The 12,724-nt window shown below is 48.4% G+C and overlaps 1 protein-coding gene across 1 annotated transcript in view; it reads left to right on the top strand.

Annotated features, from left to right (window-relative positions):
• The first annotated feature begins 3,008 nt into the window (after positions 1-3,008).
• LOC107108397 (protein FAM78B) overlaps positions 3,009-12,724 on the top strand; it is a 31,369-nt gene continuing 21,653 nt past the window's right edge. The window contains exon 1 of the mRNA XM_015408827.1: positions 3,009-3,271. Coding sequence (XP_015264313.1) covers positions 3,009-3,271 — 263 coding nt within the window. The remainder of the gene's footprint in view (positions 3,272-12,724) is intronic.

Genomic DNA, 12,724 nt, shown 5'->3' with positions numbered 1-12,724 from the left:
CCACCCTTCACTTGGAGTCTCAGGATGGCTTACAATCGCCTTCCCCTCCTTCCCCCACCACAGGCACCCTGTGAGGTAGGTGGGGCTGAGAGAGCATTAAGATAACTGTGACTGACCCAAGGTCACCCAGCTGGCTGCATGTGGAAGAGTGGGGAATCAAACCCAGTCCCCCAGATTAGTCTGCTGCTCTTAACCACTACACTAAACTGGCTCTCTACCAATGCTCCCTCTAAGCTGTGGAGCCTAGTGAGCAATAAATTCTACTTTGTGAGCCACTGGCATTAAAATTGTGAGTGAGCGAATCAGCTACCGCATAAATTACTTTGCTCTGGAGCCATCCTTCCTGAGCTAAGACAAAAATGTGTGAGCAGGAGGCTAAAAAAACCCTGTGAGTTAGCTCACACTAACTCAGCTGAGAGGGAACACTGCTCTCTATACCAAACTGGCTCTCAGAGGCTCATATCCTGGAAATCCTGCTGGTCTCTTAAGGTGCTACTGGACTGCTATCTAGCTGTTCTGAATAGGATTGCCTTGTTAGACTGTGAATTGGCACCGTCTGCCCATAAAGTCTGTCTGGTTTTCAGACAGAGTTGCTGACCCTTCCCAAAACTATATGCAATTTACATAAAAAGAAGCCATTATGATGATTATGATAACTTGTCACAATCAGATATTTGACTGGTAGATGGTGTTCTGCAGTTCGAGATCTAGACAAGTTCAAGAGCCAGTTTGGTGTAGTGGTTAAGTGCGTGGACTCTAATCTGGGAGAACCGGGTTTGATTCCCCACTCCTCCACTTGCACCTGGCTGGATGACCTTGGGCAAGCCACAGTTCTGATAAGGGCTGTTCTTGAAAACGAGCAGTCTCTGTGAAGAGCTCTCTCAGCCCCACCCACCTCACAGGGTGTCTGTTGTGGGGAGGGGAAGGGAAAGGAGTTTGTAAGCCGCTCTGAGACACCTTTAGGTTGTGAAGGGCGGGGTATAAATCCAATCTCTTCTTCTTCTTCTTGGGAATTGCAGATGTATCTTCAGAGGATTCTTGCTGTTCCAAGCCACACTGTCTTCTGGAGTTGAGCTGGTGTTCTTTGCTCAATGCCTAGAATGTCCAGGTGTTTCCCTGAGACTTCTAGGCACTGCTCCAAGGGCTCCAATGAGAACTGGCACAATAGTAACCTTCTTGTCCCTGAGACACTCTAACTCTATTCGTAGGTCGTGGTATTTTATGGTCTTCTCCTGTTCTTTCTTTTCTACTCTGCTGTCTCTTGGGATTGCAATGTCAATGATCCAAACCCCATTTCTCATTTTGTCTACACTTGTGATATCAGGGGTGTTATGCTCCAGGTGTTTATCTGTTTGCAATCAGAAGTCCCAAAGAATCTTTGCTTCATCATTCTTCAAGATCTTGTCTAGTTTGTGCTCCCATGAATTTCTGGCTGATGGAAAGCCACACTTCTTGCAAAGATTCCAATGCAACACAGCTGGAACTCTTTTATTATTATTACAAAATGTCACAGTCAGATATTTGACTGGTAGATGCTGTTCTGCAATTTTAGATCTATCCATGTTCTTGGGAATTGCAGATGTATCTCTGCAAATTCCTCCTCCACCACCCCCCATGCTAGCTTGCCATGCGGGTGGGGCTTGTGTGCTCCAGAGAAGCAGAGGGCTATGCTATCAGCAGCATAGCTGCTGGCAGGGTCTCCCATGGTAGACAGGGCTGAGCTAAGGAGACATGACTAAATGCATCCCAAACTGCCATTCGATATGGTGAGAACATTGAATTCGAAGTCTATACAAGTTCATTCATCACCTGGGTTTACTAGGACCATGTCAGAGATTGGTGTTCCTGGATCTTTGGCAAAAAATGGGCTACAGGACACAGTCTCTTCTGCTGAGCAACCAGAGCAGAGGCCTGATGTGCTACTGGAACCAAGATCTTCTATAAATCAACCAGAGCAGGGACCTGATCAGCTACTGGAAAACCAGCAATGGCAGAAGAAATGGTCTCGATAACAAAACAGAATCATCATGCAATGTTATTTTGATTCAAGGTCTGAACAGTGTGGATATTTGAAATGACTGAAATATTGTGTGTGTGTGGGGGGGGAAGCATCCAGATTCTCCCATCTCTGAAGAGCGACTAGCAGATCAGCAACCTTTTATCATGAAACAACTTTTTCACAGCAATAGAGCTAGATGAAATAAGGAACAGCAGTCACTCGAAGTACAGGAAGAACAAGAAATAAATGAAACCAACCAAGGAACAGAAATGAAGTTGCTCTTGAAAGCCCACTAATTTGAAATGAAATATTGACAATACATCATCACTGCTGTACAGGAAGAACTGAAGGCAATATAACAATAATAATATTTTTTAAAATGCTGGGAAAGAGAGTCATTTCACCAACACAGACTTAAGTCATTTTAAGGTCCCATGTCCGCTGAAATGCGGCAGCCTGCGCCAACCGGCAAGTGCAAAGCAGAAAACAACGCATCAAATCTCCTTTCTTCCACATTTTTTTCCCGGCAACCCCTTTTCCCAAGGCAAGCGAGCCTGCCAGGGGAGTCCCGCGCTGCCATCGCCTCCCCCACTTCCTCCTCCGCGGTGCCTGCCCTTCACGTGACACCCTCCCTCACACGTGTCTCCGAAAGACTCTCGCCCGGCAGCCTCTTCCTTGCCCTCCCCTCCCCTCCCGCTCCCTTGGCGGAGGAGGCAGGGAGGAGGGAGGGATCCGCACGTGCCCCGCGCGATCCTTCCCCCGAGCGCCCTGCTGCATTTATTCGTGGAGAGGCTGCCCGGAGAGGTCGGATGGATGGCCGCAAAGCGGGCGAGGGAGCGGCGGGCTGGGCTGCCGCGAGCAGGTAGCGCGCTCCGCCCGGGCTGTGCCTTTGCCCTGCGGATGCTGCTATGAGCGGGAGCCGGGGCGGTGGCGGCGGCGGCGGCAGCGGGGTGCTGGCTGATCCCGGGGCCGTCCGGATGCGGGGTCCCGGCCGGGGCGGCTAGGGGCCATGGGCTGCCTGCAGAGCGTGGCGTGCAAGGCGCGGGTGCGCAGGGAGAACATCGTGGTCTACGACGTGTCGGCCTCCATCGAGCCCGGCGCCACCGCCATCGAGGAGACGTCGCCCATCGTCTTGCGCTACCGCACGCCCTACTTCCGCGCCGCCGCCCGCGTCCTCATGCCGCCCATCCCGCGCCGGCACACCTGGGTGGTGGGCTGGATCCAGGCCTGCAACCACATGGAGTTCTACAACACCTACAGCGACCTGGGCATGTAAGTGAACCCGGGGAGGGAGCCAGCCAGCCAGGGTGCCGCCCCGGAGCCGGGGAAACGGCTCCCGCCAGGCCTCCAGGGGGCCCGCGCACGGCGGGTCGCCTTGGCAACCAAGAGGGACCCTCCGCACCAGCAGCGCGCCTGGCCTTGGCATGCCCTGCAGGCCGAACGGGCGCCCCGCAGGGTTGGCGGCTCAGGTAGAGAGCAGGCCCTGTTACCCAAGGTTGCCCTGGCAACAGGAGCGCCCCCCTCCGCAGCCCTGTCTCCCTCCAGCAGACACATCCGTTCTCCCAATATTTGGGGACAAATAGTGGGAACCCTACATGTTCCCAAATATGGGGAAATCCCTGGAGATTTGGGGGCGGGTGGAACCTGAGGAGGACAGGGTTTGGGGAGAGAACAACAATTTTCTCCAGGGAGAACTAATCTCTGTAACTTGGAGACCAGTTGTAATTCTGGGAGATCTCCAGCCACCACCTGGGTCTGGCGATCCTGGGAACATGGCCACTGGTCCCCTCGAGTCCACGCAGTTAAGGCATCCCCCCAACCCGTACATTTGGGAACATGGCACTAGGAACTTCAGGAGCCTCCATCCCTATCCAGATAGCCCTGTGTACCTGAGGCCCTCTGGCAAAGGCATTGAGTCCCCTCCAGTATTTGAGAACAGGGAATCGGGTTCCCTAGGAGTGCCCCCAAACCAGAGTCCCTCCAGTAAGGGTGTTTTCTCCCTCCGTGTTTGGGAACATGGCAACATGTACCCCCCCCACACACACACTACACTAACCTTGAGTGTCTGAGCCCCTCCAACAAAGATGATGGCTTCTCCACATTTAGAACATGGCTGCAGGTAAATTGTTTAGGGGCTGGAGCTTTTGACAGTCTGCCGTCTCCGTGTGCTTTTCTGCTACATAGGGCATTTTCTCCCCATATCAACAATCATTCTGACCTGTCTGTGTGTGGACTCATGTCAGATCTGATTTCTCTGGGTGCTTCCTCATATTTGTGTATGCAAATGTATTCTCCTTCTCTCTGGTACTTCCAACACTTATCGCAAAGTGTATGTGTTAGGGGGTCCCTAAGGCAAGTGATACTTACAGAAACCAACCTGGACAGGCAGGTGCACCTCTTGTGGTGGTAGTGTGTCACTTTCATCCTTCCAGAATGACAGCTAATCTCCAGACTGCAGAAATCAGTTCCCTGGAGGAGGAGAAGAAGAAGAGATTGGATTTATACCCTGCCCTTCACTCAGAGTCTCAGAGCATCTTATAAACTCCTTCCCCTCCCCACAACAGACACCCTGGGAGGTAGGTGGGGCTGAGAGAGCTCTGACAGAAACTACTCTTCAAGAACACCCCAGATAGAACTATGGCTTGCCCAAGGTCATCCAGCAGCTGCAAGTGGAGGAGTGGGGAATCAAACCCAGTTCTCCCAGATTAGAATCCATGCACTTAACCAGAGGGTGGACTCTGGTACAGTACCCCACTGAGGCCCCTCTTCCTCTGCAAATACTGCCCTCCCCAGGTTCTATCCTAACGCTACATCTGGAACCTTTTGAGCAGCTAACTCTATACTATAAGCAACAATACAATAAAAGTACATTTTTAAAATATATGCATAGGCAGCATATCAACTTGAATACAAAACAAGCATTTGAGCAAATATAAATATCGCTTGACAGATACCATAAAATGGTATGTGACCCTTGTTAATGAGGAGGCTGGCCTCCCCTCCAATCTCAAGGCTCATTGAAAGAAAAAAGATCTTCGCTAACAAGGTGAATGCCCTGATAGCCTAGGCTAGCCTGATGTCATCAGATCTCAGAAGCTAAGCAGGGTCAGCCCTGATTAGTATTTGGGTGGGAGACCTGCAGGGAATACCAGGGTTGTGACTCGGAGGCAGGCAATGGCCAACCACCTCTGAATGTCTCTTGCCTTGAAAGCCCCACCAGGAGTCACCATAAGCCAGCTGTGACTTGATGGCAAACCATACCACAAGATGGGCAAGGTTGAAGTCCTGTTCAAAAGTTAGTTCTTCATTGTGGAGCTCTCTGCAGGGGACTTGAGATTTCTTACTATAACTGTTAAGTGTTTTGGCAAAGCTGGCACCAGCTAGTTTACAGGCATCAACTAATTTAGCTACTGGATGGCCTGTTTTTCATTATTAGATCTGAATTTTACATTTCACCCTGTGTTTCTGGCATTTCATGGCCCTTGACCCTGTGGGTTTTTTTAATTACCACAGTTCCTACATAAAAAGTCAGTGTAACACTTGGATCAAGTGACACAGCTCCAAGACCTCGGCAAATAGTCTTAATCTTAAAGCTAGCGCTCTAAATTGTACTAGAAACATACTGGTAGCCAGTTCAGGTCTCTTAACCAGATATTGGTGGTGGAAAGTGTCGTCAAGTCACAGCCTACTTATGGTGACCCCTTGGGATTTTCAAAGCAAGAGACATTCAGAGGTGCTTCGCTGTTGCCTGCCTGTGCGTAGCAATCCTGGACTTCCTTGGTGAACACCCATCCAAGCACTTACCAGGGCCGACCATGGTTAGCTTCCGAAGTATGATGGGATCAGGCTAGCTTGGACCATCCAGGTCAGGATTACACATGCCTTAAGGGCAGCTGCTACTGCTAATAAATGGTCTGTCTCATTTTGGATGAAGTGAACGTTCTGAGAAGTCTTCAGAAGCGAATATGTACCACGTTAACCGGTTCATCCTTTTCTGAGAATGATGCTAAAGTTGGTCAGTCAGTTTTACCTAATGTGCTTCCGAGCAGTGGTCCAGAATCCACCCACAAAATGAAGCTGTCTTATGGTGAATTAGACCATTGGTCCATCGAGGTCAGTATTGTCTACTCAGACTAGCAGATGCTCTCCAGGGTTTCAGGTTGAGGTCTTCAACACCATCTACTACCTGGTCCTTTTTCAACTGGAGATGCCAGGGATTGAACCTGGGACCTTCTTGCATGCCAAGCGCTCAGCCTCTTCCACTGCGCTACAGTTCCTCACCATCTGCATCTGATCCTGCAAGGAAAAGGCAGCCCCACCCAGAATAAGGGCTCCACATACTCCAAGATCAGTCAGACCTCCCCTGTCAATGTCTTTCAGCATTTTATCTAGTCTGTTACTCACCACATGAGGCAGAGAAGTGGTCCTAGAGCGCTTCTTTCTGTAACTTACATGACCAAAGCAGAATTTTCACAGTGTGGTACTTAACAGCCCTGCCAAGAGACTCAGGAAGAAGCCACAGAGTTGAAAAGCAAGCAAAGTGGTCCAGAAATGAGAAGAAAGAACTCTCTGTTCCAGATGTTGCAAACAGATCACACTTTCCCTGTCGGTCCCCCAGCATAGGTCATCCCCCAGAGCAACCCAGAGAATTTGCGTCCAAAATCAGTGTGAAGCCAGAGTGATATTAAGATCATTGTTACCATCCAGGACTAAACAGGAGTCTTGTAGCCTTTTAAAGACTAACAGAATTTACTTCAGCATAAGACTCTAATGAACTAGACCCCCTTGGTCCAGGAATGCTGGAATAGAATTTGGGTAGCATTTAAGGTGCTACAAAAACCTTGTTCATTTTTGCTGCAGTGGACTGATCTGATTGCCTTTCTGGGGTTATCATAATCTAGAAGTCCCTGTGATAATGTTGCTAGCACCCTCTCAATCTCATTGCTAAGGAATGGTGTAGTAGAGATTGCCCCATAACTATGGAGATCCAGGGAACCTAAAGATGCTGGCCTTACAGTTATCGGCTGTTAGTGGGACTAGCTCTGCCTGTGCACCAGCCTGGCTAACCTCTCGTATCTGGCATGAACCAGCTAGGAAGGGCACAGATTGAGAGTATGCATGGATTGGTATACATTTCCAAGGACTACATTCATATCCTTGAAAGTCACCCGGCCAAACTCACGTGTAGGATCTATATTCGATATTGTCATAACAGGCCAAGCAGTGTTATCCACTAAAATGCTTCTGACCTATTTCCAGTGCACTGAAAGTCTCCCTTCTCTCTGTCCTGAGTTCTGAAACAGAGAGATCACAATAGTTTCCACCTACCCAATAGTAAATCCCCAATACCTCATCCCAACAGGCTGGAAATGTTCCACTTCCTGGATCATGCTGAGCCATCTGGAGATCCTGGTTTCGGCACTAGCCGCCCCGTTTTCTTGATGTCTCATAGCATTCGAGCCTATTCTGCAATGACTGCAGCCGAGGTATGCGCCGTACCTTTAAAAAAATAATAATACCAATAGTAGACCAGTTTCATCCTCCAAAGGCCAGAACTTGAAATCATGCTGAATTGGGGCCTGAACTGTTAGGCATGTGCATTTATGGTGCCTCTGGATTATTGGGTCTCTCTTCCAGCAGCTACGGCAACTGTGGCACATGAGTGTGTTGCCATAGCAATGGTAGTCTCATCCTCAAAGCAACTGGTCCCCTGTCCAATCTTCCCAAGCACCAGACGCCAAGATGTGAGCATCGACAACCAATATGAGCTTGGATCCCACTCTCCCCTGCCCCCTCCTTTTCCCGGCTGTGCGTGTCTGCTTTCTGACTCAAGCTGTCTTCTTTCCCTGAGTTATTCCCTCATTTGCGCCAGAGCTTCTGGAACAGGGTACCTCATTCATAAATGCCTTTTCTGTTTGCGGCGGCAGGCTCATTTCCAGGATGCACATAAATCTGCAGATGGACTCGTGCCAGATCTAGATGTGGGTTAACATGCAAGATGCTGCCTTTGATGGTCGTTCACAGTGCTAGCCTAAGCAGAGTGGCACCCTTCTTAGACCCATTGACTTCAGTGGACTTTGAAGGGTGTAACTGTTTTAAGCTTGTGCTACAAACTACATGTGCCTTTTAGAATGTCTTTATCCTCAGTCTTTCTCTTTGTAACATCTGCAGGAAGAAGTACTACCTACCTCTTCTCCCTTGTTGCTGGGATACATGAACAACTAGCTATTTGGACAACAAGCTGGAAATCAGGAAAACGTTATGTATAAGTAAAAACGGCTTAGTTTGAGTTAGAGAGCCAGTTTGGTATAGTGGTTAAGTGCGCGGACTCTAATCTGGGAGAACTGGGTTTGATTCCCCACTCCTCCACTTGCACCTGGCTGGATGACCTTGGGCAAGCCGTAGCTCTGATAAGAGCTGTTCTTGAAAAAGAGCAGTTTCTGTCAGAGCTCTTGAAAAAGAGCAGTTTCTGTCAAGAGCTCTCTCAGCCCCACCTACCTCACAGGGTGTCTGTTGTGGGGAGGGGAAGGGAAAGGAGTTTGTAAGCCACTCTGAGACACCTTTGGGTAGTGAGGGGCGGGGTATAAATCCAATCTATTCTTCTTCTTCTTCTTTGTGACCAGATAGCCACAAAATTTAGCAATCTCTCATCATCCAGTTTGGTGTAGTGGTTAGGAGCACAGGTTCTCATCTGGGAGAACCAGGTTTAATTCCCCACTCCACCACATGTAGCTGGTGGTGTGACCTTGGGTCAGTCACAAGTAGTGTCCCCTCTAAGCTGAGTTACTGTGAGCTAGCTCACAGTTTTTTAGCCTCTGGCTCACACATTTTTGTCTTGGCTCAGGAAGGACAGCTCCAAAGCAAAGTAATTTATGCAGCAGCCAAATCGCTCGCTCGCAACTTTAATGCCAGTATCTTGCAAAGTGGAATTTTTGCTCACAAGACTCCACAGCTTAGAAGGAGCATTGGTCAGAAGTTCTTTCAGGGCTGTTCTCTCATGAGCAGTTCTCTCAGAGCTCTCTCTCACAGGATGTCTGTTGTGGCAAGGGGAAGGGGAAGGGATCGTAAGCCGCTCTGAGACTCCTTCGGGTAGTGAAGGGTGGGGTATAAATCCAATCTCCCTCTCCTCCTCCTTCCTGATCCACCAAATGTTGTAGTCTGGGTTTCTCTAATCCTTTTTTTTTTTACTTTTATATAACGTTTTCCTGATTTCCAGCTTCTGTTGTTAAAATAGCCAGTCGTCCATGCATCCAACCTTTTCTGTTGTACCCAAGTAGGGTTTGAGGATTCTGTTGCTGAAAACCAGGCCTGCAGGATTTATGATCTTCATCGAACTGGCAAATCACCAGGGACCTGAGCAATCTCTTGTTTTCTGCTGCCTGCCTGGGACTGTAAAATGGAGGGCACAGCACGAAGCCGGCGTACTGTAAAACGTGGCCAGCCGGTTGCATTCACCTTGGTGGATCTCCAAGTTGCACAGACCTGTTTCCTGTTTGGGCCCTGGGAATGCAACATTGTTTGAGCAACGGGACTGTGTGGGTGTGTTAAATGCTGCCAGGTTGCTTCTGACTCATGGCGACCCTATGAATTAACGTCCTCCAAAGCATCCTATCGTTAACAGCCTTGCTCAGGTCTTGCCGACTGAGGGCCTTTGTGGCTTCCTCGCTTGAGTCAATCCATCTCGTGTTGGGTCTTCCTCTTTTTTCCTGCTGCCTTCAGCTTTTCCTCACATGCCCACTATTTATTGTAGAATCCCGACTGATAAAGGCTTTCCTCCCAAAAGGCTGCGTGATGCTCAGGAATGCAGAAGCCGTTTTGAGATTTGGTTTTTTCTGTCTCCGTAGAAGGAGCACAGAAGAGCTGGGGCCCGCACCTTGTACTTGGGCTTCTAAAATTCACGTTACAGTAGTGGGAAGGAAGTTGGATGCTGTGTGTGTTTGCATGCTTGCTTTTATGTGCCTAGTCTGTCTGGGAGACAGTGGCACACTCTGGAGCGACTTCAGCCAGTTGTCCAGTTGACTTGCTGCTGTTTCCGGGCGTAGCTGACTAAGTGCAGTGAAAGCGCGATACAGTTGCCCTAAATCATCTCCTGTAAGAAACTGTGAAGGCCTCATGGATAGACAACACAGTGCCATAAAATCAGGTTTCTGGTGATATAGCCTGTAATAGCAACCTCAGGACGGAGTACACGTCTGACGATGCCTTTGTGATCCCTTCTCCTTTATTCAAGGGGAGGGTTTCCTTGTGCCCTTAAAAGATTTCAGGAGGGAGGGTAGCTATGTTGGTCTGGAGTAGATCGGCTAGATTCGAGTCCAGTGGCACCTTAAGAGACCAGCATGATCTTTAGGGTATGAGTTTCCGAGAGTCAGAGCTCCCTTCGTCAGACACAAAGGGAGCTTTGACCCTCAAAAGATCATATCCCGAAAATCTTGTTCTCTAAGGTGCCACGGCACCCGAATCAGGTTTGTTCTCTTTGCAGCCGAGGACCGTCAGATACACACAAACAGGGCTATTTTTGGGCAGGAACGCAGAGGAACGGAGTTCCGGCTGGCTCCTAAATTGGCCACACCCAGCAGGAACTCATTAGCATAATAGGCCACACCCAACAGCAGGAACTCATTAGGATTGGCTACATTAGGGGTGTGTGGCCTAACATGCATAGGAGTTCCTGCTACAAAAAAAGCTCTGGGTTTTGACAACAAACAAGGTAAACAGACTAAGAAGCAAAAGGTGGGTGTGGCTGGATGACCACACTTCTGGTAACATGGGGGTGTGGCCTAATATGCTAATGAGCTATGCTGTCATGGGTGTGGCCTAATATGCTAATGAGTTCCTGCTGTTGGGTATGGCCTATTATGCTAATGCGTTCCTGCTGGGCTTTTTCTACAAAAAAAGCCATGCACACAAACATAAGCATGGACAGTGAATGTATACTCAAGTTTCTTTATACAGATGCCTTTCTCTGTAGCAGCCAGGCCCCCCACCCCCACCCCTGGTATTTCATCAAAAAGCAATTAGACTGCTGCTTCACCATTTTTTTGCTCTGCGGCTGCTTGCCCGCTTGTGGGATACGTACAAGCTGCATCCTCATCTTTGCATTAGCCGCCTGCTCAGAAGGCCTCCTAGGTGTATTCACTGCCTGCGCGCGCACACACACACACACACACACGATTCCATTCCTTGGTCCTTGACTTCCTCTAGCCCACAGGCCTCACTTTCTCCCCCCCCCCCAATTTTCTGAATAATTAACTTTTTTATTAACCTAGTTTATGAACAGGCACCACTTTTAAACTTTGTCGTCTTTGCCCTCCCAAGATTTTGCAGCGGACACTTTTTGCCACTGTCACATTTTTCTACTAAATGACTTCTTATGCCCTTTCCCCCCTATTTGTTGAAAAATGGTATAGCAGAGTTAGATCCTGCTCAAGATTGTAGCTCTGATCAGAGAAAACCTCAGATGCCATGGAAACACATTTCCATTTAAACCATCCGTGGCGTTGAACGCGATGGTGTATCCTTCCCTTGAAGTAAATACAAAGAATCTACAGTGGGTTTTTAAAATCTTCCTTGTCTTCCAAGGTGCTTCAGATAATGTTTTGAAGTTTTCCCTTCCTCTTTTATCCTTGCAATAAGCCTGTGAGGCTAAGGCAGGATGCCTGTTAGTTACATATAAAAAGGAAAAACATAAAGAGTACAGCAAAAACTACTGAGCAAAAGGAAAAAAAGAATTGAGCAATAAATGCAATTCTCTCCCTCTGTGCGTAAAATGTATCTCTTTAGGGAACTCAGTGGTGGGGAGAATAATCTTAAAATTAGCAGATATCTGTTTTGTCTCTTTTGTAATGCACTTGGTTTTCTCATGAAACCCTCTCTTTTTCAGCCAGACCATATCATGGCCTCTCTCCTGTATCTTGGCCTTTTCTCTTCTCCGCCATCCCTGACAATCTGCGATCAAGTCCCAAAGCTTTCCCAAGGATGTCTTCCTCAGTTTCTCTACTAAAGCCTCACAAAGTTCCCCCTTTAAGCAGCTGGAGATCCCTCCTTTCCTACCTGAAAGGAAATTAAAATCCCCTTTCTAATGGATTTCTATGAGTTCTTGGTTTCTGAGGCCACAGGTAGCTATTATTTTGTTCTGTTGCCTACCATTCCTAGTATACGAAAGGCCAGCCTCCCTATCTAGGCAGACTATGGACTGGCTAGTAAACCTTGATCCTCAAGCCATGAAGGTGGTTTTAGGTTAACTTTACCATCCAGAGTTGTCATTTCTACTAAGCCATCTTTGGGCATGATGTCATGTTACCACAGTGGATACCCATGTCTGTTCTATTATTCTGAAGGATACAAGCTGTCACCAGATCTGAAGCATTTATGAATGAGGATAAAGTGTGTTGAGGTGTGTTGTGTAGCATCATCGGGGTGATGTGCCTGACAGTTTGTAGTCCATCTTTGTGGAGGATGTGAGTATTTTGAACCTCAACTTCCATGGTCACCAGGTTGATATTCTCTGGGAGACTGTCAGTGGATTGCGGCTTCCTCATGAAGTTGATGGTGTCATGGGCGGTCATGTCATCTGGAAGATACTCAGGATAGGCAACAGCCAGTGTGGTGTCGTATGTTAAGAATGTGAGACTAGTATCTGAGAGACCCAGGTGTGAATCCTGCTCATGCCACAGAAGCTCACTGGGTAACCTTGGGCCAGTCACACTCTCTTGGCCTAACCTATCT

The sequence above is a fragment of the Gekko japonicus genome, unplaced genomic scaffold (genome assembly GCF_001447785.1).
Source record: "Gekko japonicus isolate JY-2015 unplaced genomic scaffold, Gekko_japonicus_V1.1 scaffold3753, whole genome shotgun sequence".
Taxonomy (NCBI): Eukaryota; Metazoa; Chordata; class Lepidosauria; order Squamata; family Gekkonidae; genus Gekko; species Gekko japonicus.
Note: the sequence above shows the minus strand (reverse complement) of the source record. Positions and strands in the feature narration are given on the sequence as shown.